The sequence below is a fragment of the Girardinichthys multiradiatus genome, chromosome 14 (assembly GCF_021462225.1).
Source record: "Girardinichthys multiradiatus isolate DD_20200921_A chromosome 14, DD_fGirMul_XY1, whole genome shotgun sequence".
Classification (NCBI taxonomy): domain Eukaryota; kingdom Metazoa; phylum Chordata; class Actinopteri; order Cyprinodontiformes; family Goodeidae; genus Girardinichthys; species Girardinichthys multiradiatus.
In genome coordinates, this window is record NC_061807.1 from 31,092,651 (window position 1) to 31,118,279 (window position 25,629).

The following is a 25,629-nucleotide window of genomic DNA, read 5'->3' on the forward strand; positions in this document are numbered from 1 at the left end:
TATGCGTTCCAATGAGGCTCATTTGCCAGATTAAAAGTACATTTTAAAAATAATAACCACTAAGCAGGTATTAAACATACTTTTCAATGAACCCAAATTAATTGTGTAATATTGTAATCTTAATGTAGTGTTTTATTAGCTTTAAACAGGAAACCATCATAATTCACAGAAAGAAATGCTTATAAAACATCAGTCTCTGTGTAATTAATCTGTATAATGTGAGTTAATGAAATAATTGACCTTTTGAATAATATTCTAATTCATTGGGATGCACCTTTATTGAGTAATGTGGCTAGAAATAAAAACACTGTACACAATATTTAAATTCTTGCAAGTCAAGTTTTTTTATTTATTCTTATTTTGTATGCAACTAGCTGAGCAAAGTGCTGTACAAAATACAAATGCAAATTAACGTCTGCAATATTATAAAGCAATAAAGGAAACAGTAAAATAATGTTACACTCTGTAAGTGTTCGTCACATACGTCTTGCAGATGCATTTAGGACTAGCTGCAGGCATTTTATTGGATGGCTAATAATCAAGTGAACAGACTGGGTTCACCTTCTCTGGATCTTTGTGGGGGAATCTTATTATGAAAGCAATGGAGAAGAAGGTTATTAGCTTTGCATAAGTACCTAAAGGGAAAATAAACCTGCTCCCCACCACTATCCAAAATCACTGATGAGAACTTTTGAAAAAGAAATAAACTGAATAGTTTTGACAAAGTAGAAGCTGTAAAACAAAAACAACAGGGGACATGGAGAGAGTTTTCTTTTTCCATTCTTGTTTCCTGCATTTCTCTCTGCTTTGTGAGTGAGAGAACAACCCTGCACGTCTTCAACTCAAACCATACACCGTCCAAGCTGTCAGGTCTCCCTTTTCTGCTGCAAACTGGTCTCTGGAGTGTATTATAATGCATTGTAGCGCTCCAGATGCCTTGCAGGTGAAACAGGTGGGGCCAAACAACTTTTCCTATTTCCCCCCCGAATGTCCTCAATCCACTTCTTCCACTTGGGTAAAGGAGGAACCGCTGTTTTTAAGGAGAAAACGAGATGTCATAACGATGAAAACAAATGGAAAGGTAATGCAGACGGGGAAGTTAAAAGCATGGATGAGTCATTCCAAGGTGTTTTGGAAAGGTTTAGCAGGTTTTTACCTTGTGTTTTTTATCCTTTGAGCCTCAAGTGGCCAGCATTATAAAATCAGACATAAAACTTACTCTCTCAGAGAACAATGAGCAGGCTGCAAATTATATGTTATCATGAGGAGCTGCAGAAAACAAGAATTTCAAGGAACTTTCTGGCCTTTTATGCACTCTCCATCCTACTGATGACATGTAAAATATGCTTTTATTGTTATCAAGATAAACAGAACAGATTGGATCTAAGTGTGTTAGTGTTAGGCAGAGATAAATGCCAAAGTGAATGGATCATCAGGTTCAGATGAGAACAGTTCTCTTACACAACCCAAAAAGCATGACCAATTTCAGATGGAAGATTGAACTATTTGAAGCTTAACTGCTTACTGCAGGCTTGAACTGAGTTGAACTGGGCTTGTTTTTCATTACATAGAGTGTAGGCTAAAAGGAGAAAGAATTACATCCTTATATCTGCTCTCAAGAACAATACGAGAGCTTTTATGCTTTCTCACACTCCTCCTACTCCAGCTCTAGAGGTTCTGTGACTTGCAGGTACAACTGAAAATTGATCACACATTGTTCATATATAATATTCTAATCTCCATGAAGTTTGTGTTAGAGTTTTTTATATAACTATCATATTGTTTTTATTACCAGGCCTTTTTAAGTAAAATCTAGCCACACCTTCCTCTCCAAACGGCATGACAGCCCCAACAACCAGCAACCTGTGAGGAATTGTTAAGTTGTGCCATTAACTGTGCAAGCAAATTAACAATTAAAAACTCATTCTGGGCTCACCTGAAAGATGACATTTTTCTGGTTCACGTGCACGGGCCACCTTTTGACTGAATGCCACCCAGGGCTTTATGCCTTATCGTCCAGATCAAGAAGCACATCACTTATCTTGAAATCCTTTAGAATGTTTTAGGCCAGAAATCTTTAAAACATGTTGTAGCCACTATCCATTGATCTCTGTTCTACATCAGTGATGTAATATTTTTGATATGCAAGCCTGATGTTTAATTCCCCTTGCTGGGACCAGGGCCACTGATTCATTGGTCTGCAGGGATTAGTACAGTGAATTTTAAATCCTCAAAGATTTAAGACACTGCCTATTATTTAGACTCAAAGTCTTGTTGGAACGGTGGTGCTCCTCATCTTTTATTGGATAATGATCAATAATGAATGTATGATGTGTTGGGATTAAAAAGATAAGAGGTCAAATGACTTCATGCAGCTACTCCCTCTGTGGTAACAAAAGAGCAGAGTAAGTTCACTCTGAGTGCTCGGTGTGATTGGTTGAAACTCATGAACCATTTGGCTCTAATGTAAAGCCAGATTTGATCTGCTGGAGTGTCTTGTCCGACCCTTAATCTTTTCATTATTTTTCTTTTGTGTCCTTTCAGATACAGAGCCGCCGCTGCTTCAGTGTCCTGCAGATATTGTTGCAGAGACCGATGAACGGCGCGGCACCGCTAATATCAGCTGGAATGTCCCAACTGCCAGCGACAACTCTAAGGAAGAGGTTAAAAACATAAAAATATAACAACAGATTCTGATCTTTTAGACAAGCAAGAGAAAGCTTAAAATGTTTTGCTTCTTTCTCCCTGTTTCTCCTTTAACGTTTACCCGGGCTTCCTTCTGCAGGTGGTGGTGCAGGTGAAACCTGTCTACAACCCCCCTCAGCTGTTGCCCATTGGAAAGGAAATGATCACCTACATTGCAACTGACCGCTCCGAGAACCAGGCCAACTGCTCCTTTACAGTCACTGTGATTGGTGAGCTCATCCTAAAAACTGTATCAAATCAAACAGTTGTACTGTGTGTGGCCTCTGATGTAACCTGACTTGTGCATTTAAGTCCAAGGAGGGGAAAGGTTATACTGTAAGACACACATGGTTTTCAGCAGCACCTGAGGATTTTGTAATCAGGCCTTTTATGTATTAAAATAAATAAAATCTTTTTGATACAACCAAAGCAGGGCTGCAAGATGGTGCAGTTGGTAGCACTGTTGCTTAACAGCAAGAAAATTAAAAGACAAACTTGTTTATTTTTTCCATCTTTCTGTAGAAGTCTTCTGTATTTCAAGGTAAAAAAAAAAAAAGAAGGGAGATTTCATTGAGACGGGAGTTTATCTGACCTAACAGGTGCCAGATATTGTTTCCGTAGAGAAAAAAACGAGGATGTCTCATGTCAGCCACTCAGTAATCACTGCAGTCATGGGGAGAAACCTCAAGCATGGTAGCCTTGAACATTTCCATGTGTTGTTATGGCTGTGGAACTTAGTGGGTTTTTATTAGAAACATGTGTTCGACTTGTGCCCTCAGATCACAGTGCAGCACTCTGCTATCAACTGTTGTTTCCTTAATATTGTCTAAATATATAAGCTCATACTAATCTCCCACCCTTTAAATATCTACACCAGTTTGTAAATGTCACAATTTTTCTCACTGCTTCTTCTTTTTTTTCACATCCTGTATATGTTATTCTGTTCCAGTGTTTGTTGTGTTCAAAAAATTCATCTTATCAAACCAAATGTTCTGTCATGATTGTGGATCTTGATGAAATATGTTCTCTGTATTTTCAGATACTGAACCGCCATTCATTGACAGGTGTAGGTCGCCCCCAACAGTCCAGGCCACAAACACAGAAACGGCCGTCGTCTGGGAAGTACCACAGTTTTCTGATAACTCAGGTATGTCTGCTCAGCTGCTCTGTCTATGCTTTATTCTTTTCCACTGTGCTCCGCCGGCCGTCTCCGCTGATTATGGTTAAACAGGATCTTTTCCAGTGTGTGACTGGAAAATTTGAATCAGGAGGAGGCTGTAAGTCTGTGAATAAAGGATGGAGACCGTGGACATTTGTGTGTGTGTTAAAGAGAAACACAGAAAGAGAATAGGACTGAGGGAATAGATTAGGTGGTTATAGTGCCTGCTAATGGCATTAATGTTTAAGCAGATGGTGACAGTGGAGATATACAGGTGTTATTACAATGAAAATATTATTTGGTCGGAATATGTCCTCATTCAATCCATTTTTCACACAGGCATTTGTAAAATTATGTGAACACACCCAGTGCTTTACTCTAATGTGCTTTACTCTAAAACTAATTGTAGAGTTTCTTTTGACATCATTGCATCTCATTAATAAGGCTCTGTCGTGACAAAGTTTACACTGGCAAGAGACCTGATGTACAAATTAATTTTATTACATTTAGACTAATATGAATGTGTATTTCTATTAGTTATGCCAAATTTAAAATTTTATGTTAAAAAACAGATAAATTGTAGAAATTTGAGATATATCTTAACATTTTAGAGAAGCAAAGCAGATGCTGTTTATTCATAGCAAAAGATCAAAATCAGACTCACAGCCACCATGATGTGGACTCTGATGCATTAATAATGATTACAATCATGCAGGTATTTACTTGAGAGGACTGTGCTTTAGGATCCATCCACTGTGCTTATCCACTTATCTGTGTGGAGTCCTGGGGGGTTGGTGCCTGTCTCCAGTAGCCATTGGAAGAGAGGCAGGGTACACCCTGGACAGCTCACCAGTCTCTAACATGTACAGTTATGGGGAAAAGTATGCACTGTGATGGTTTAGTTGTTAGAATCCCATATAGTAATAGATAATTTTTTAGTATGACTTTACCATATCAGTCTCTCACATCATTATGTAGGACTTTTAGCCCACTTTACAACATTGCTTCAGTTTATTCATGTTGGTGGACATCTGTTTTTGCACAGCTCTCTGCCTCAGGATTTCAATAGGATTGATGTCTGGACTTTGACTAGATTATTGCAACTTCTTGATTGTTTTCTTTTTCAGCCGTTCTGTTGTAGGCTTGTGGTGGTGGTTAGGATGATTGCTCATTTTGACGTAGAAATGAGATAATGTCGGACTCAGTGACTGCTAGGTTCTTAGGTCCTGAAGCTGTAAAACAAGCCCAAATCATCAACCTCCACAGACATGCTTCATTATTTCTGTGAGGTGTTTTTCCAGATTGCTAAACATTATCACTTTGGTCTCATCGGTCCAAAGGACGTTGTTCCAGAAGTTTTGTTGTTCATTCAAATGCAACTTTCTTGAAAAGGATTTTCTGGCTTTCTCTACTCCTGCCAGGACCAGCAGCTGTTCTAAACGGTTTTAATTTGCAAATATATTTGTCATTGTGCAATATTGACTTTAGGATAATTTGGGAATAGCCTTAAATCGCTTCACACGCTTATGGTCGGCAGCAATTGGTTATTTGAGGTCATTGTTGATGTCTTTCTGCCTTGGCATTGTGCTAACAAAACATGTTTTCATTCTCCACACCAGTGAATTGCCTAAACTATTGCTTTACAAAGGTGGTTGCAGTTTGTGATGATCAGGTGCCACTTTCCCTCTTAAATGCTATTAAAGCATTAAAGGTGGACTTGGTTTTTTCCATTACTGTACTGACAGTCATAAAAACTTTCCTTATTCCCACGACTGCAGTTCAAACCATGTGTGCACGTATTTAATAAGGCCAGTCAAGTGTGATATGTTAAAGTGGAAATAAAGCATTAAGGAACTCATAAAATAAAACAAAGGGTTCAACCGGGCCTGTTTCCTTTTTACCATTATTCTAACTTTGCTATTTGCTTGCACATGCATTGCAGAGTCTTGTTTAACGTGCCTGCTGAACATGATTTTGTATTTCTCTTCCTCTGTGGATAGTGCTTTATTAACACATTTTTCTGCATCTGGTCCCTGAATTCCAACTTAACTCAATAATTCTGTAGCACATCTTGAGATCCTGGAAATGCAGCTATAAAATTGTTATCCCAAACAACTGTGAGATGATCTATGTTGGAAACACAAAGAAGTGGTAACCTGGAGTAATGAATCTTATAGCGAGCAAGATGCTAAAGCAAAAAAATGGCTTAAAGCTTGCCTCCTCTATAAATGCTTGAAAACTTTAACCTTTGTGTCAGAAGGGGAAGGAAATATTTTTGACAGCTTTAGGGAAACAAGCTTGATTTACGTGTAACTTGACCTGGATCAAGTACCTTGAGTGAAAACACAGAGTGATTGTAAATCTAGAGGTTGTTCATAGGTACTGTATAAGAAGACTGTCAATGCTACAGTAACTACAGGTCCTTCTCAAAATATTAGCATATTGTGATAAAGTTCATTATTTTCCATAATGTCATGATGAAAATTTAACATTCATATATTTTAGATTCATTGCACACTAACTGAAATATTTCAGGTCTTTCATTGTCTTAATATGGATGATTTTGGCATACAGCTCATGAAAACCCAAAATTCCTATCTCACAAAATTAGCATATCATTAAAAGGGTCTCTAAACGAGCTATGAACCTAATCATCTGAATCAACGAGTTAACTCTAAACACCTGCAAAAGATTCCTGAGGCCTTTAAAACTCCCAGCCTGGTTCATCACTCAAAACCCCAATCATGGGTAAGACTGCCGACCTGACTGCTGTCCAGAAGGCCACTATTGACACCCTCAAGCAAGAGGGTAAGACACAGAAAGAAATTTCTGAACGAATAGGCTGTTCCCAGAGTGCTGTATCAAGGCACCTCAGTGGGAAGTCTGTGGGAAGGAAAAAGTGTGGCAGAAAACGCTGCACAACGAGAAGAGGTGACCGGAACCTGAGGAAGATTGTGGAGAAGGGTCGATTCCAGACCTTGGGGGACCTGCGGAAGCAGTGGACTGAGACTGGAGTAGAAACATCCAGAGCCACCGTGCACAGGCGTGTGCAGGAAATGGGCTACAGGTGCCGCATTCCCCAGACCTGGGCTACAGAGAAGCAGCACTGGACTGTTGCTCAGTGGTCCAAAGTACCTTTTTCGGATGAAAGCAAATTCTGCATGTCATTCGGAAATCAAGGTGCCAGAGTCTGGAGGAAGACTGGGGAGAAGGAAATGCCAAAATGCCAGAAGTCCAGTGTCAAGTACCCACAGTCAGTGATGGTCTGGGGTGCCGTGTCAGCTGCTGGTGTTGGTCCACTGTGTTTTATCAAGGGCAGGGTCAATGCAGCTAGCTATCAGGAGATTTTGGAGCACTTCATGCTTCCATCTGCTGAAAAGCTTTATGGAGATGAAGATTTCATTTTTCAGCACGACCTGGCACCTGCTCACAGTGCCAAAACCACTGGTAAATGGTTTACTGACCATGGTATCACTGTGCTCAATTGGCCTGCCAACTCTCCTGACCTGAACCCCATAGAGAATCTGTGGGATATTGTGAAGAGAACGTTGAGAGACTCAAGACCCAACACTCTGGATGAGCTAAAGGCCGCTATCGAAGCATCCTGGGCCTCCATAAGACCTCAGCAGTGCCACAGGCTGATTGCCTCCATGCCACGCCGCATTGAAGCAGTCATTTCTGCCAAAGGATTCCCGACCAAGTATTGAGTGCATAACTGTACATGATTATTTGAAGGTTGACGTTTTTTGTATTAAAAACACTTTTATTTTATTGGTCGGATGAAATATGCTAATTTTGTGAGATAGGAATTTTGGGTTTTCATGAGCTGTATGCCACAATCATCCGTATTAAGACAATAAAATACCTGAAATATTTCAGTTAGTGTGCAATGAATCTAAAATATATGAATGTTAAATTTTCATCATGACATTATGGAAAATAATGAACTTTATCACAATATGCTAATATTTTGAGAAGGACCTGTATTTGTATTTTCACTAATGTGTCCTGTTTGTATCTCAGAAGTAATTTTAACCTATGACTTACTGTTTTGTTTTTCATCTTCTTGTTAGCACAAGGCGCCATTATTGTAGATAATACTATGGGCCAGGGCTATACAACTCCACTCCTCACGGGCCAGTGTCCTGCATGGTTTAGATGTGTCTCTGCTCTAACCCAACTCATCAGATGTCTTTATTACCTTCTCAGCATATCATCAGGTTCTGTAGAGCCCTGGTTGTTTCAGGCAAAATCTAAAACATGCAGGACAGCGGCCCCTTGAAAACTGACTTTGGACACCACTGACATAGACTATTGCATGTCTTGCTTAATCTGTTTGAAGAGCTCATGCCCAAATTGACATTTCAGTTAAATAAAACACATTAGAAGCAGTTTAAAATATAAAACTATGTTTACTAATTAGAAAAATAATTACAAATTAAAATAGCTCTTTTTTATCCACAGTGAAGCCAGTTTGGGTCCAACTTCAGTCCTGCAGGTGTATATATAATTATTGTTTCAGCAATTGCCAATACTAGAGTGAGGGTACCAAAGGGAACTTGCCTCTCACAATATGGCGAATGCACTAATGTGTCATTTCTGCTGAACAATGTAGGCAATGCTGCGTCTGCTTTTTTATGTCTATGTTGTAAACTGTCCTTGCTGACAGAGTTGTGTAACTAGCGAGAGGACATTAATGCTTTTAGGAAGGTTAGGAGAAACTAAGCACCCATTAAATTAGATATATACAGGTAGAGATTGTTACTGATGTTTGAAAGCGATATTGTCCATTGAGACATCTCATTTTCAATATATATTTAATTTAAACGATATTGTCCATTGAGACATCTCATTTTCAATATATATTTAATTTAAACGATATTGTCCATTGAGACATCTCATTTTCAATATATATTTAATTTAAACGATATTGTCCATTGAGACATCTCATTTTCAATATATATTTAATTTAAGCGATATTGTCCATTGAGACATCTCATTTTCAATATATATTTAATTTAAGCGATATTGTCCATTGAGACATCTCATTTTCAATATATATTTAATTTAAGCGATATTGTCCATTGAGACATCTCATTTTCAATATATATTTAATTTAAACGATATTGTCCATTGAGACATCTCATTTTCAATATATATTTAATTTAAGCGATATTGTCCATTGAGACATCTCATTTTCAATATATATTTAATTTAAGCGATATTGTCCATTGAGACATCTCATTTTCAATATATATTTAATTTAAGCGATATTGTCCATTGAGACATCTCATTTTCAATATATATTTAATTTATCACTAAAACTAGTGACCCTGTTAACTTTATTCTGTTGCTGTGTTTCTAAGAACTAAAAGTGAATGACAAAAAGAGTCAGTTTCATCCATCACACATTAAACTTAATGAGCAAGATGTTCTCTTAAAAATCTAAGTGCTGTGTTGGACACCTGCTATTGTTATGATGATCTAATAAACAGTCTGTTAAGACTAATTTTCCAGCGGATGAGTGCTTGAAGGTCAGTCTACCAAACAGACTAAATATTGGACACTTTCCCTTGGCCCTCTAGCTGTTCCAAAACAGCTCGAATTCACTAACTCTCTGTTCACACATGATTAACACTAAAGTGTTCACATGCAGTAGGTTCTGGTATGAACCCAGCTGGGCAAGGACCCCGAACCTAACATCTCACTCACAAATGAGTCAAAGTAATCACTTACCACCTGTCTGCGGAGGTACGCCCCCATCAAACAGCCTCAATAACACACACACCCACACTTGCACACTAATGACAGACTGCTGCGGCTGCTCCGGGTCCACACAACGTCCACACGACGTCAGGCCCGCAGCAATTCGATGTCAGTGTTTTGTTTTTCCAGGCCCACACCCTGATGCCAGCTCTATTTATAGTCAAGACTCTTTAGGAGCTCACATACAAACACTAAAGCTAAGTATAAATGGGGACTCCAGACGTGTGTCAGCCCTTCTGGAACAATATTAGCCGCTGTTTATGGGGGAGGTGGACTGGAGTCAAATAAAATCACAGACTTTTCCCTGCATTTCAATGTTTTCGGCGTCTGCTACACTTACAGATGTGCTCATTGTTCTTTTTTTCCACAGCAGACAGGTTTTGAAGCATCACACACCAACACTCTCTCATCACAGCTTTCTGCTTCAGCTCTGTTTCTCACAATATTAAGCATTTACATTCTTTAAGTCAGTCAGACAGAAATAATGCATTTGTAGAAAGCTCTATATTTTACCTAAGAGTTACTCACTTTGTCCTAAAAAGCAAACTAATCACAAGGCTGCCCTCTATAGGATCTGTTGAAAAGCACTTTTCATGCAGATTAAACCAAAACGTAAGCCAACGAACGCAGCTTCTGGTTGTGCAGTTTAACAGCTGTGATGATTTAAATGTATTCTAATACCAGGGATGTATTCCTGGTGTTATGTTGTAATATTAAAACGACACAAATGTATTCACCTTTACTATTTCTTTGTCTTAATGTCAGTTCATCTTCAGTTCTTCGGGTTTTTGTTTTTTTTCACAGGTGGTCGCCTAACTTTGACCAGTAGCCATAAACCGGGCTTTCTGTTCCCAGTAGGAGAAACTCTGGTCCAGTACACTGCAACTGATGCAGCAGGAAACCGCCGCATTTGCAACCTCACCATAACTGTGCAAGGTGTGACTTAAAAATTTATTATTTTCAATGGGAATTATTATTTTTATTTTATTCTTTATAATTTAATTACATTTTTTAAACAAAAGTTTTGGACCCACTAAATTTTTAGGTCATTAATAAATATTGACAGGAAAACATTTTGATGACATTAAAACAATCAAAAAGCAAAATTAGACTAGATTTAAATAGTTATTTCTGTTTTCCAGGCCTACTTAAAATGTATAGGTGCATATCAATATATTTGAATCTCATTGCAAAATTTAAGATTTTCAGTCATTTAAATCACAAAATGACACCCATACATTATATGGATTCATTACACATACCTGGTGTCATGGCTAACAGCTAATGAAAGTTATTAGAAAATTAGAAAAAATATTACATAAGACCAATAAAAGAATATTTAATACAGAAATATAAGCGTGTCAAAAAGTTAGCAATGTACTTCTTCTTTTACATGAATTACTGCATCATTGCAGCGTAGCATGAAGGTGATCAGCCTGTGGTTCTGCTGAGGTTTTAAGGAAGGCTAGGTTGCTTTAACAGTGGTCTTCAACTTGTTTCTATTGTTGGGTCTGGTATATTTTGTCTTCCTCTTGTTCATACTTCATGGATTCATTGTGGGCTTTAGGTCAAGCGAGTTTGCTGGCCAATGTAGCACAATGATTCCATTATTATAAAAGCAGGTATTGGTGGATCTGTAAGAGTACCTTTGTGAACAGGTACCAGGTCCTGCTGCAAATGAAATCAGCATCTCCATAAAGCTTTTCAGCAGAATGAAGCATGATGTGATATGGATATATTTTATGTTTTGATATAAATGGTAAGTGTAGTTCCTTGTCTTGCCCAGGGACTACTTGTGACCAGCCGTATGTCCCAGTAAATGGAGAGTTCATCTGCTCTGAGGAAGAGGAAGGAGTTAATTGTACTCTACAGTGTAAAGAGGGATATAGCTTTGCTCAACATGCTGTACACAGCTACTTCTGTGCCTACAATGGTGTTTGGGAGCCGGCATACACTTCAGACAGACCAGACTGCTCATGTGAGTGCAGCACATGTTAAACTGCTGGGTTCTAGTCAAACTGCATATATGAAGTAAAATATTACTTTTACTTTTTTTTCTGTTTCAGTGAACCGTATAGCGAACAATGGGTTTAAGCCCTTTGAGATGCTGTTCAAAGCATCTCAATGCGATGATGCAGACCTGATCAAGTCGTTTGCTGGTGATTTTAATGCCAAGCTGGGGACCATGGTAAGGGGGAATACATACACACTCACAAAAACACACACCCAGTATGATTAACTGTGTTTTCCCTTTCCTCTATAGCTTCCCACTATTTGTAGCAGTGATGAAATCACCTGCAAACTGGAGGTCATGTCCCAGGGTCACTGTCTAGAGTACAACTATGACTATGAGAATGGATTTTCTATTGGTAGGTCTCCATCTAATAGATGTTCCTACTAATAAAAAACATCTAACCTTCAGTTTAAGTGAGGTTTTATCAGCTAATTTTTTTTCTTGCCTGACAAACAGCACCAGGAGGCTGGGCCAATAACTGGGGCTCTCAGGGTGCACAGGACTATGCCTACTTTGAGTCAGGCTTTGCCACAGGGACCCGGCAGCTCCCAAGTCGCCAGCAAGATGGCAGCATGAGACCTCACCAACGCACCAAGAGGCACCGAAAGATCAGAGGTCCAACCAGAGACCACAAGATCCAAATTTATTTCAACATCACAGGTAGAACAATTATCTGTGTGTTAAGATGGGCTGTGTTATAATATTCAATTTGATTACAAATAGATGAGAATAGACAGCCTTATGACATGAAAAATCAGACACAATGTCTTTGTTGGGAGAAGCCTGGCTTAGGCAGTGGTAGTTTTTCCAAATTGTGTGAGTCCGTCATCAGAGAAAATAAAGAAGCTCATCAATGAACGGCTAAAATCTCATTGCGCTCTGAGCCCCCCTGGCAGCAAAGGGATCTCACCATGTAGCTGCAATTAACAAGCCAGGCTAATGTCTTAGCATTTAAATAATTAAATTATTGTTTGTTAAAAGTAAAAAAAGAATTAAGAAACACACCAGATTCAGGGCCCTTGCATATAGAGACCAGTGTGAGAAACACGCACACTTCAAAATTATGTAAACATGCTGGTTACTGAGACCGAGCCACACTGAGTTTTTAGAGTCAGAATTTAAAAGCTAAAGGCTTTTTGTCTGAGAGAATCCCTGGCATTGTATTGAGCCGGGAGGAGGAGGAAAACTGTAAGCAATTATACAATTGTCACAGTGCAACCCTGAAAAATGATTTTTAATGAGAAATGTAGATTTGGGTTTTGGGTTCCTGATTCCTTTCAACTGCACTTGCTAAAATAAGCTTAGAGAAATCTCTCATACTTCCCCACTCAGCATGAAGGCTGAATCGGATGGTGTATATGCAGAAACCTCCAGTAGTGATGGGGAAATATCCTGCACTTCAAGGAATATATATGTTGAAACCATCTTGGAAACCCTGGAGACAATTAGATGGTCTAAAAGAGAGCTAAATCTCAGAGGATAGTAATTTCTATATAGAAAGCATTTTGTGATAGAAGGCTCTACTGGCAAAGATGTCGGCATTTAAAGGTTTATTTGAAGTAGATTTTATTTCAATTGTCTCTGTATGTCAATGCATTAATCTTTGGCCATTCTCCCAGCAAGCATCCCTTTGCCCCTGTCGAGGAATGACTCAGTCGAAGTGGCCAATCAGAAGAGGCTTCTGCGAACTCTCGAGCAGCTCACCAATCGTTTGAAACGAACACTGGCGAAACAGCCATTGTCCAGTTACCATATATCTTCAGAGATGATCGTTGCTGACCCGAAAACGCTTGAGGGCAAAAAGGCCTCGCTATTCTGCAGGCCAGGCTCAGTGCTCAAAGGCAGAATGTGTGGTAAGGTTAAAAAAACAAGTATTCCAACTTAAATTAATTTACAACATGACTCATAATGCTGTAAAAGATTCATGTTTTCCAGGAAGTCACTAAGTTTAAGCTTTTTTGCAGTTCAATGTCCAGTGGGCACATATTTTTCTCTGGAACACAACGAGTGTGAGAGCTGCTGGCTGGGGTCCTATCAGGACCAGGAAGGTCAGCTGGAGTGCAAGTCCTGCCCAGAAGGAACATCTACAGCCTATCTACACTCCCGCAGCATCACTGAGTGCAAAGGTGTGTTTCTTAGACATGAGAACCAACTTAAGGCTTTGTATTTTTTGTATTGAGTTAAATTAGTTAAAATTACTTAAGGTAAAGCTTTTGCTGTTTGGTTGATGGTGTGATACGTGTGTCTGCAGGGCAGTGTAAACCTGGCAGTCACTCCCTGAATGGGCTGGAGATCTGTGAGTCCTGCCCGCTGGGTCACTTCCAGCCTGGTTATGGTGCCAGGAAATGTTTAGTCTGTCCTGGTGGAACATCCACAGTCACCAGAGGAGCCGTGGATGAGACGGAGTGTGGAGGTGATGCAGTCTGATAATGCTAGCACACTTTGTAGCTTTATAAATCTTCAATTCTTTAGAGTTTGTCTTGCTTTTCTGTGAAATGTTTTTTGCTTTTTTTACAAATCCGTCTTGGTAAAATATATAAATGTTTTTAAATATTCACATTAAGCTTCAATGTGGCTTTTCTTAGTTTTTCCACAATCCTGAATTTCCTTGTTCGGTGTTTCTTTCCTCTTCCACTGATAACTCTTTTGTAGTTCCCTGCAAGGCGGGTCATTTTTCTCGCACTGGTCTGGTTCCCTGCTACCCGTGTCCAAGAGATTACTACCAACCTGATCACGGACGCTCATACTGCCTCTCCTGTCCTTTCTATGGGACCACCACAATAACCGGGGCGTCCAGCATACAGCACTGCTCCAGTGAGTCTCCCTGACCTAATAGGTTCCCTTCAAATGATAAAACCTTGTTATATTTTTTATTTTATGTAGAGAATTGTTCTACTTTTTTGACAAGTCAACAGACACTTAATTTTAACTATTTAAAGTTGAGACACATACTTATTTTTCAAAATGCAGTTGAAATCAGATGGTTTATTTGTGTATTAACTGAGATCAAAGCTTTCTGATTTTTTAACATACAACAACCCCTCGTGGAGTAAAACAAAAACGCTGCCACAACCGTTCTTCACAGTTGGGAGTTTGTTTAGGAGTTGATTCTCACAATTTGCTCCAAAACATATTCACCTCTGGGACACAGAATCTCCTTCCTGAACAGCACGATGGCTGATTATCCTTGCTTATGCTCGTTTGAACAGATGAACCTTCAAGCAAATGAACCAGACTTGTGGAGGTCCACAGTGTCCTTCCTTATATTTTGGCTGGTTTCCATTATGTCACACAAGGAAGCAGAGTCTTTGAGGTGTTGACTTAAAACGCATCCACAGGTGTGCCTCTGTTTAACTCAGATATTGCGAGTTAACTTGAATAGAAGCTTACAAAGCCATGACTTCATCATCTGGGCTTTACTCAGTTATTTAAAGGTATAGTAATCTTAGTGCATGCAAACATGCATGTGGATTATTTTTGTAATATTTTAAAGAGGATTTGATCATGTTGCCTTCACTCTTCATGGGTTAAACCTTTTCCACAGTGTTAGGCTAACATGTGACTTATATTACCTCTCTGTGGGACAAGCCAAGTTACGTCAACACTGCTGTAAAGGAACTGCCTTGTGTCAGCCTTTCCCATGTCTAACACCACTTGTGTGGTGGCTGATCTGTCTTTTGACAGCTCAATCCAATTGGAAACAGGATTACTGAGCAGGATCAGGGGACATGGTAATAATAAGGTTTTTATTGCTGTGAAGCAATAGAAAATAAACCGCACTGCATGCTTAAGTGCAAGAATGAACAGTGGTTAGAGCAAAGTGCCAGTTATGAATTTAAATACAGGCATTTTTCCTGCTTGTCTGCCAGGCTTGTAGCTAATGACAAGTTCTTTTTTATGGTAGTTTTGTAGATTTTTGCATTAGTTTGACAGCATAGAGTAAAAAGGAGTTTATCATAGAGAGCAGGTACAGGGGTGACGTACTGTAAAAGGGGGAATTCACTTTTGGCGCTACTTCAGTGAGTTCTCTCTGCTTATGTCTTGTGTTCTCTGGGTGTCATTGTCAGGTTTTGGCTCAAGCTTCCTCGCAAAGGAAGAGAGTGTAACTGCTGCTCCAGAAGTGGAGGTCAGTGAGGAATACCAAATCAGCAGTCAGGTGATTATTCATCTTTTCATCTTTCACTCTGTCTCTTATCTTGGCGCATATGTTGATATATCTAAAAAACATGATTTAGGTGGGTCTAAGCGTGAAAAAAATGGAGTGTATTTCGTTAAGTATCCAGTCCTGTCTTTTCTTAGAAGTTTGTGTGTTGCTTACGATGCAGCCCTGTTTTTATAGCATGCATTAGGGTGAAGAGTGTAACATGTACAATGTACTATGTTAGGGTGAAATTAATTACATTTGTGAAGTCACAATCATGGTTTTGTTCATACTTAATTATCATCTGTCCACCTGGGGATGAAAGTTCCTATGTCTAAATCACCGTCAGCAACCTTTTCAATTCAAAACGCGCTTTACCCCTACATAAATGTATATATATATCTTACATAATTTATTGTGTACGTTTGATGCTAACTAACATAAAATAACTTTAAAAAAAGCCTTGCTGTCATGATGGGGTTTAGGGTCGGACCAAAGTGCAGACAAGAGCTTGGGAGGCGCGTCTGAATTTATCCTCGTTTTATTTAGAGGTTGCAAGGTGAGAGCAAAATTGTAGCAAAACACACTGCAGGTACGAAGCAAGAGTACAGTCCAAACTTACATGAACTCTGCAGGTTACTCAAGGCAAAAACGTAGCATAGTTTCCAAACTAAGCATAGACAAAGCATAGACATAGTAGGGAACAGGGTAGTGACAAACAGGAACCAGTCACAAACAATGACACAAAACCAACTAATATACTGAGGGATAACAAAGGGCAGGTAATCAAAGAAAACAGGGAACAGGTGAAACAAATACAAAGACTGAGCATGGGCAAAGTAACTAATAAACAGAAACACAGACCAAGCAAACCTATAGACAAAGATAAATAATCAAATGGGGAATAAGAAAACTAAAATAATAATGAACTAAAGCAAACAGAGAAACTAGAGGGAACATAGGAACAACAATAACAAGCCAAGAACAAACAAAGAACCCATAAAGAAAACCTGAATACAAAAGTAAACAAACCTAACCACACTGACTGAATTAACTGGAAAGGAAGCAGAAAATAAACTAGTAAACCAGAAGAGTGCAAAGGAACAATTTATCAGAATCAGAATCAGAAAAGCTTTATTGCCAAGTACGTTTTTGGACATACAAGGAATTTGTTTTGGCGTAGTCGGTGCAATACAGTACAAATTAAACAGTACAAACATATCTACAATATAATATAAATATAAGTGCACAGTTTTAAGTGAGTGAGAGTAAATATAGAGCAGTATAAGATGCAAGAGCAATACAACAGTGCAGGTGATCATTGTGCAAGTAAAGCAGGAGTCCAAGCTGAGCGTTAATGTAACGCATAGAGTTACAGGTTACAGGTGTCCTGTCAGCAAAAAAAGGGGGGGGTGTGGGGGAAAGGGACAGTGTCAGTGTGGTTTCCGGGCTTTGTTAACCAGGCTGGTGGCAGATGGGAAAAAACTGTTCTTGTGGCGTGAGGTTTTGGTCCGGATGGACCGCAGCCTCCTGCCAGAGGGGAGAGTCTCAAAGAGTCTGTGACCGGGGTGGGAGGGATCAGCCTCATAATAAAACACGCAGATACTAAAAGAGAGATTAAACTAGAGAATTCAAGGAAGACAATGAACTATAATAATTACCATAACAATAATACCAATAATGAACCATACTAGGCCATAAGAAAAACATAAAGAAACCTAAGAGGAAAAACACTAGGAGGCGGTAGAGGGAGCAGAGGAACTAAACAAACATGACTACAAAAACCCAAATAGAAACATCTAGACAAAATAAACCATCACAAGAGGCAATAAAACAAAGTCCAAAACGTCACACCGTAACACTTGCACCATTTTTGCCTTTCTCTTGCAGACATTCTACGCAGATAAATACATAAAGCATACAGAAAACCAGCTAAAACCACCCTTTCCTGTTGCCATTATAATTGCAAACATTGCTCTTTTTTTACGAGCAAACGTTGAGAGGCCAAAAACTTTAATGTGGCTCAGAGGTTGTAGGTTCCAGACCCCTGGTCTATACATAGTCATGACTGTCCCCAGGTGGTCAAATAATTCATAGCTGAATTTATCAGAAAATACACTGTACTACCCTGCCATAGATGCCGTCTAAAGCATTCAGAATGCAGAGGTGAGTGAATCTCCTTCAGTGCAGACAGTGTCTGCATGTCGTAGCATGAGGTTATTAATAAACAAATTTCTGTTGTGTAGGATTTTTTCAAATTCCAACAGCGATGGTAACTATGTGCAGTATATTTCGTCTCTCTATGTTGCAAGGCTTATACCATGATATTTTCTGACACCCAAAAAAGTTTGTAGCACCCAGGTTTAGCTGGAGATCAGATTGCATATGCCACAGTATGAGATGCATAGAGAAGAGTTGGTGGAGCGTCGTTTACCTAAAGCTCTTTGTTTATATGCCAAACAAATGTAAGGCGCATATGGAATAGTGTGACAGGGGTGTAACAATAGTTAGAACATTTAAGGAAAATATATATTAATAAAGAAACAGTTTCAACCATAAATATTCCTTAAATTAAACTAAAAATGTTATTTCTTCAGGTTTTCCATGAGTGCTTCCTGAATCCCTGTCAGAATAAGGGAACATGTGAGGAGGTTGGAGCAGGATACGTCTGCACCTGTATGCCTGGCTTCACAGGTAAATCCCACTCGCTAGTTATCAACTGTAGTTGTTGTACGTCACAGCTATGAGGTCAATGTCAACCGCTGATATTTCTCCTACAGGTGCAAAGTGTGAAGTCGACATAAACGAATGTGACTCTGCTCCCTGCCAGAATGGAGGCCTGTGTAGGGATGGGATGGGAGACTTCCAGTGTCAGTGCAAACCTGGCTTTTTGGGTATAAAAGCTGTCAATTTGTTGTTACTAAAAAAGAGACACTGACACTTTGAAGGTTATGAAAGACTTTCTGTTTGTCTGATTCAGGCTTCCTGTGTGAAGGTGAGATAAATGAGTGCATCTCCTCCCCATGTCTAAATGAAGGTGTGTGTGTGGACGAAGTCAATAAGTTCACCTGCAGCTGTGCTGACGGCTACACAGGTTAGTCCTAGAGATGTTTCAATGGCAATCAGATGGTTTTTATTTTCAGTTTATAAAGATGTTCTGTATTTCTCTCAAAAAACCATTTGAATTTTAACAGACCAATCTGCAGTGTCATGCTCATCAGAAAATTTCATAAACTTTTGAACTAATTCATCTTGTGGGTCAGTGGCAGATTTTGATGTGGGCCAAATTAGCGTTTGCTGGGGCGCAAAAACACAAAATAAAAAATCGTTTCTGTCCATTGCTCCTTAAACAAGTTTTTTATTGCTTGTATTTATTTGTAGTCAAGAAGGAGTTGGTACTCCCTGCTTGTAACTGAGCACAGAGAGCCTATTTTAGGCTCCTTGTGTGGCAAACACACCATTTTATCCTGGCTGAGAATTTAGATAATTTCCTACATTTTGATTGTTTGAGGGGCTGTAGAAGGAGAGGCTTGCCAAATGTAACATTTTCCATGAACTGCCACTGCTGTGGGTAATAATTTCTAACATTAATGTCACATTTCCACAGGCTCTCGCTGTGAACTGGAAATCAACGAGTGCCTGTCGAGCCCGTGTTTGAATGGAGGTGTGTGTGAAGATTGGACGGGAGGTTACAGCTGTAACTGTGCTGTTGGGTTCTCTGGGGATCGCTGTGAGATCAACACGGATGATTGTTACAGCTCTCCTTGTCTCAATGGAGGCTCATGTATAGATGCTGTTAATAGTTTCAGGTAAAAAATATGTTATGATAGTAGCTTTATGACTGGTTGCAGCTGTGCTTAAAAACTAAGAAGGACCAGAGTTTTAAATAAAGCTGTTGTACATCCCTATCCCCTCCTACACTGGCTAAGGTGTGAGTGTGTGGAGGGCTTTCAAGGCAGGCTGTGTGAGGTGGATGTGGACGAGTGCACTCCCAACCCCTGTGTGAACGGAGCCAGCTGCTTTGATGGTCTGGGGTCCTACACCTGCCGCTGCCTCCCTGGGTTCAACGGATCCAGGTGTGAGACAGGTACTACTGTATGGGAGAGATGCTTGATCACCATGGCAACAGTAGGAGAGAGAAACACAGCATGAAATATTTATAACAGACTGACACCCTACCCAGTGATTTAAAAGCACCCTGTGCTGAACCTGGGATGCTTGTAATTCACAACGGTGGAGAATTCTAACTTGTCACAAAACTAGATTTCAAATGGTGAAAACTCTGGTAGCAATCATGTACATAATGTAATTTATATTTTGGGTTTTGACCGATATTGATACTCTAAAGTCCATGGGTGCATGCCAGCACTTCCATTTCTTCCAACAACTGTGTCACTAGAATAGCCTGCTTTATATTAGCAAGCCAGATAGTCGTTGTGTAAAACATTGCTGCTGTCAGAAGATGCAGCAGAAAATCGCATTTTTCTTTGCATAATCAGATCGAGTTTTGATCACGAGGGTTTAACTGCATTACAAGCTGTTAAAATGTTATTCTGAGGACACAGTTGGTCATGCCATTCACACTCTAAGCGTGTCTACAGTTAATGTTTTCACAACAATATGTTGTTTGGCTGTAAAAAGTCAGTTAAAGCTAATGCCACAAGTGTTGTGGTTGGAAGGGAAGTTAGAATATTAATATACATTCTCTCGTTAATTTGACTCAGACACTGAGAATAAAAAGTCAGTGCTAGAGCTAAGTATTTTGGGTTAGCATTCAGCAGGAACATTTGGAGAGAGCTGTTATTGGTTTGTTTTATAAAGCAATCTGTGGATGTTTGGTGCTGATAAATTAAAAGTGAAAGTGACAGGAAACACATGTTCTTCCCACCAAAACTTTAGGTTTACAAACAACATCCCTTGTCACCTTGATGGTCTGACTGCTCACTTATCTAGAGGTATCTGTCACCAACTGTGTCTAAAAACCGCTGTCCTTGTTCCTCAGCCTTGAGTTGTTTTTTCTCTTGAAGCCGGGTTTCAAATCGTTTCTTATTCCTGGGACCAAAACCAAAGGCTATTTCTGTCAGTAAAGTGTGTCTTAAAATTAATTAACTGATTTAAAACACAATTAAAAAGTTGATTCTGATTATTTACATATTTGCCCTTTAAAGGTCAGTTACACTTGTTTATTTTTCGTTTTTGAGCATGCTGTTTGTAAGCATGCATTTATCTTTAGCTGGTAAATCTCATTACAGTATAAAAATCCCATGTTTAATGCAGATGTAGCTTATAGAAATGGCTTGTTTTATAATTTTCTTGTGTGTCCTCCCAGAGATGTCCTCTGCCTTCAACCTGGACTTTGAGGTGTCTGGTATCCATGGTTATGTGATGATGGATGGAGTAATGCCAGCGCTGACAGAAATCACTTGCACCTTCTGGATGAAGTCAACAGACACCACTAATTATGGCACCCCTGTTTCCTACGCCGTAGAAGGCAGCGACAATGCTTTCCTTTTAATAGACTACAATGGGTCAGAATTGCAGATATATTTGGAAGAAGAATCATTATAAACACCTTCATCATTTCAAGTGTTTGATTATCTTCAACAGTTGTTTTTTCGTCTGATTTGCCTGCAGATGGGTGCTTTATGTGAATGGTAAGGAGCGGATTACTGACTGCCCTGCTGTAAACACGGGTCAGTGGTACCACATTGGTGTGTCATGGAGGAGCTGGGATGGCGATTGGAGGATTTACATCAACGGGAAGCCCTCAGATGGAGGCAAAGGCCTGTCAGTCGGCACCACTATCCCAGGTGTAGTGCTATCCTCAGCCTGGACTCTCTCCTGTCACCGCATTTATTTTCTGGGAAGATGTGTGCTCCCTGTGAAGTCATTAACCTCTGTGCTACTTTTGCTGTGCAGGTGGAGGAGCTCTCGTTTTAGGTCAGGACCAAGATCAGAGAGGTGAGGGCTTCAACCCAGTTGAATCTTTTGTTGGCTCCATCAGTCGGCTCAACATCTGGGATCGTGTTCTTACTCCACAACAGGTAAAAATCACAATTTCTTTCTTCCATTGTCACTCTGATCCAGAGTAGGTTTTAGCTGAGTTTCAGTGTTGTTTATGTGGTCAGTACTTAAAGTTAATATTCTGTCACAAATTGAGTAAAATACAAAATCTGCTGTTTCATGTTTTAACTTTGAATTATGTATAATTAAATTAGTATTTTTATGAATAAACAGATTAAGGTCCTGGCCAGCAGCTGTCCAGCTTCCCATGTGACACACAGAGGAAACGTCCTGGCTTGGCCTGACTTTCTTAATGGGGTGGCAGGCCGAGTCAAAGTTAACCTTAACAGTATTTTCTGTGCTGGTAAGAGAGATTCACCAAGTACTTTGCTGTAGTTTTAGAGAGCTCCTTATTCATGAAACCTGGTCTTAAGACACAACGGGTTTCTCTTTCTCCAGATTGCCCCAGGTTGGAGACTGCTGTGCCCCACCTGCACGCCTCCAGCGTGGAGGTAAGCCCCGGTGCCCAGGTGCAGCTGTCCTGCGATCCTGGCTTTTACCTGGTTGGGGAGCCAGTGCTGCAGTGTCAAAACAAGGGAGAGTGGAGCCACCCACTTCCAATCTGTAAAAGTAAGGCCCAAAACTGAACAGTTCTGCTTTAGAGTGCAAATAGTTATCATAGTTAGTCATAATGTAAGACCTGAAGCAGCTAACAAAATGCATGAATGGTAAATGGATCTGGACAAGAGGCTTATAAAAATTATAGTAAATACAGTTTTTATTAGCTTCAGAACTACTATATTTGTTCACATAATCCCAAAGTCAGAGTCTCTTGGGTGCCAATAAATGTGAAGCTGCAGTGTAACTTGTTTTTTTAATTAGAAAAAAATAAAGATTCAACAATGACCAATTTACCATGCTGGAAGCAGAAATCGTATGATTAGTGTGTTAATGTATATTCATCTCTCTGTGCGTGTTACAGGAGTGTCGTGTGGACCTCCTCGTCCTCTGGAGAATGGCTTGTACCAGGGTTCAGATTTCCATGCTGGCAACTCTGTGGTCTATCAGTGTAATGCTGGCTTTTACCTGCTGGGAGACACCAAGGTGCACTGCAGCAATAGCGGCAAGTGGGGAGGACATCCGCCCGCCTGTCTGGGTAAAAAGACACAGCGTTCATCTAACGCTAGCAAAACTGAGAAACAACAACATATCAGATGCATCCTGTATTTCTTCATGTGCATGTGACTGTGTTTGTGTTCAGATGTGGATGAGTGTGCCCTGGGGTCTGACTGTGACAATCATGCCAGCTGCCAGAACACGGACGGCTCGTACATCTGCACCTGCATTCATCCGTACACCGGAGACGGCAAAAACTGCACAGGTACAAAGCACCACAGCATTCCTGTTTATTATTATTAAATAAAACTCTATGATGTTTTCCTGATGTTACTTCTTATGTAATTCATCCTAAATAAACACAGTGATTATGTGTTTTCAGAGCCAGTTAAATGCCAGAACCCTGGGTCGCCAGAGTTTGGTCACAGAGATGGCAGCAGCTTTCTGATGGGCAGTGCAGTGGTGTTTGGTTGTGATAACGGCTATGAGCTGATTGGCTTTTCGCGACTCCATTGCCTTCATTCAGGAACCTGGGACAATCCTGTTCCTTACTGCAGAGGTGAGAGCTTAGGTTATCAAACATTAACCTTCTTTCTGTCACTTTAAAAAGGTTAACATTACTTAAGTTAAGCTCAAAATGATTCATTTATGTTTGATTGATTTTATCACCATGTATCTTGTAACTGGAAGTAATATTTACACATTAGAGAGGCTCAGCAAGAGTGCCAACTTAAATTTGTAGAGGGAGCTAAAGACTAATGACTGAGAGACCTTTCAACTTTACAGGGTTGGAGTTTAAAAATACCAGTGGAAACATTCAAAACACTGATCAGCAATTATCTGAAGGGATTGATGCCTATAATAATATTTCTATTAATTATTGAGAAGGGTATAAATAACTGCTGCCAAAACATATATTTTTATTGATACTCCTTTTACATTATTTATCTTTTGAGAGACACCTGTCTTAGATCCTGTTAGACCATGCCAGGGTCAATGAATAATTTGGGGCTTCACTGTACATAGGTTATACAGATTAATAGTTTCATATCTCCTTTATTTTCATACCACTAGAGGGGGTATTGTCATCCTTAAGATAATAAAATGTCCGTTTATCCAGCTGAATGTATCAGTTTCTCAAAAAATTAAAGAAAAACAACAAAATAATGAACTTATTTAAGCATGAACATTTGCCAGTGTGAGTGCAATCATAAATAAAAAGCCAAGGCCCTCAACCTACCTGCAGTGTTGTAAAACATTACTGAATATTTTAAAGTTGTTTAGAGTTACAGGATAAAGTTCTGTCAGCTACTGTAATTTGTAACTCTGAAGACTCTATTTTACAGCTATGATTGTGTGGAATTTAGATTTGTGAAGCACTTCAGGAAATAGAAACATATTTTGTAAATTTATTATACATAGGCAAAAAGTAGAGATAAACAGCAACAGATACACATGTACTCTTTTTACAGTCTGTATTGTTTGTATTGCTTGAAGGGCTGATTACATGAGCAGCACTCTTTTTGTCCTGTTGTCTGGCCACTTCAGTGCCTCCATCTTGGCTCTAAGCAACAACCTTACGAATAGAGGAAGTGGAAGTGCCAGTCTGACGTATTCAGCCCATTTAGTCTCTGAATTTAAGCAGCTTGTCCCTTTAAATATTAACTGTAAGTGAAAATTGTTCATAAATGATGAAAGGCATCTTGGTGAAGGCAAATCTAATCAAAAACGTGTGTGTGCAGAGGCTCAGATATCTGAACATAAAAGTTGCAATTTCTTCATTACACAACATTTTGGTTCTAGTGAAATATTAAAACGTTAAAAAGCAGCAGGTATTAATAATCTTCCTATTGTTCCTCTGTAGCTCTCTCCTGCCCGACTCCATCTCTTCCTGAAAACTCTGTCATGACAGGAAACAACTTTACCTTTGGAAGCAAGGTGACTTTCAGGTACCATTTGCATCATGCTGGGTGTCACTGTGACAAGCGTCTTAAATTTAGTCGAAAAGAAAAATGAGTCTGCTTTTTGTTTCCCCTCAGCTGTAAAATGGGCTTCCTGCCACAGATCCCCTACGAGTTCCAGTGTCTCTCGACTCTGAGATGGAGTGGGACGCCGCCTGTCTGTTACCTGGTGACCTGCGGGGGGCCGCCAACTGTGGAGCATGCAAACTACGTCCTGGACACAAACACCTACCTCTCTCCTGTTAAATACACCTGTGTTGAGGGATACAGGTATGGATGAATTACAGATGACGTTTTGTCTTTTTCTTTGCAGTAAATTAGCAGTTTCATCATCTTCTACTCACCTGTGAAGACACATGTCTATACTCATTACTGTGTTGTTGCAAAGACCACAGGGCTCCATGGAAGTGGTTTGTGAAGCGACAGGCGAGTGGAGCCGACCCATTCCTCGCTGTGTGAGCATCCTGTGCAGTGAGCCGCCAGCACTTAAAGATGCAGTGATTGTTGGAGAAAACTATGAAGTGGGAAACAAAGTTCACTATGTCTGCAAAGAAGGGTGAATGTGGATCTCTTACCTCAAATCAAAACATAATTAGCAAAGAAGACATTTGTCTTTAAAATGTGCCTTAATGAGGGGACAAGAAAGGAGAGGTGCATAAACTGTTCATTGTTGCATCCACTCCACATACAAGGCCTTTCAAATATTTATACCCCTTAAACCTTTCCACATTTTGTCGTGTTACTATGGAAGCAAATCGTTACCATATTTCAAATGAAAAAGCAT

General features: G+C 39.6%; 1 protein-coding gene across 1 annotated transcript in view; it reads left to right on the forward strand.

Annotated features, from left to right (window-relative positions):
* Window positions 1–25,629, forward strand: part of svep1 (sushi, von Willebrand factor type A, EGF and pentraxin domain containing 1) — a 124,562-nt gene that overhangs the window by 80,419 nt on the left and 18,514 nt on the right. Inside the window, exons 9-37 of the mRNA XM_047385542.1 lie at window positions 2,545–2,663; window positions 2,786–2,915; window positions 3,725–3,832; window positions 10,415–10,546; window positions 11,397–11,588; window positions 11,677–11,798; window positions 11,874–11,979; window positions 12,081–12,284; window positions 13,244–13,477; window positions 13,589–13,750; window positions 13,876–14,037; window positions 14,277–14,438; window positions 15,692–15,780; window positions 18,363–18,459; window positions 18,546–18,659; window positions 18,746–18,859; window positions 19,373–19,574; window positions 19,695–19,852; window positions 21,095–21,293; window positions 21,400–21,575; window positions 21,685–21,809; window positions 22,003–22,132; window positions 22,228–22,398; window positions 22,751–22,924; window positions 23,030–23,149; window positions 23,267–23,443; window positions 24,749–24,833; window positions 24,924–25,115; window positions 25,234–25,401. Coding sequence (XP_047241498.1) covers window positions 2,545–2,663; window positions 2,786–2,915; window positions 3,725–3,832; window positions 10,415–10,546; window positions 11,397–11,588; window positions 11,677–11,798; window positions 11,874–11,979; window positions 12,081–12,284; window positions 13,244–13,477; window positions 13,589–13,750; window positions 13,876–14,037; window positions 14,277–14,438; window positions 15,692–15,780; window positions 18,363–18,459; window positions 18,546–18,659; window positions 18,746–18,859; window positions 19,373–19,574; window positions 19,695–19,852; window positions 21,095–21,293; window positions 21,400–21,575; window positions 21,685–21,809; window positions 22,003–22,132; window positions 22,228–22,398; window positions 22,751–22,924; window positions 23,030–23,149; window positions 23,267–23,443; window positions 24,749–24,833; window positions 24,924–25,115; window positions 25,234–25,401 — 4,324 coding nt within the window. The remainder of the gene's footprint in view (window positions 1–2,544; window positions 2,664–2,785; window positions 2,916–3,724; window positions 3,833–10,414; window positions 10,547–11,396; window positions 11,589–11,676; window positions 11,799–11,873; window positions 11,980–12,080; window positions 12,285–13,243; window positions 13,478–13,588; window positions 13,751–13,875; window positions 14,038–14,276; window positions 14,439–15,691; window positions 15,781–18,362; window positions 18,460–18,545; window positions 18,660–18,745; window positions 18,860–19,372; window positions 19,575–19,694; window positions 19,853–21,094; window positions 21,294–21,399; window positions 21,576–21,684; window positions 21,810–22,002; window positions 22,133–22,227; window positions 22,399–22,750; window positions 22,925–23,029; window positions 23,150–23,266; window positions 23,444–24,748; window positions 24,834–24,923; window positions 25,116–25,233; window positions 25,402–25,629) is intronic.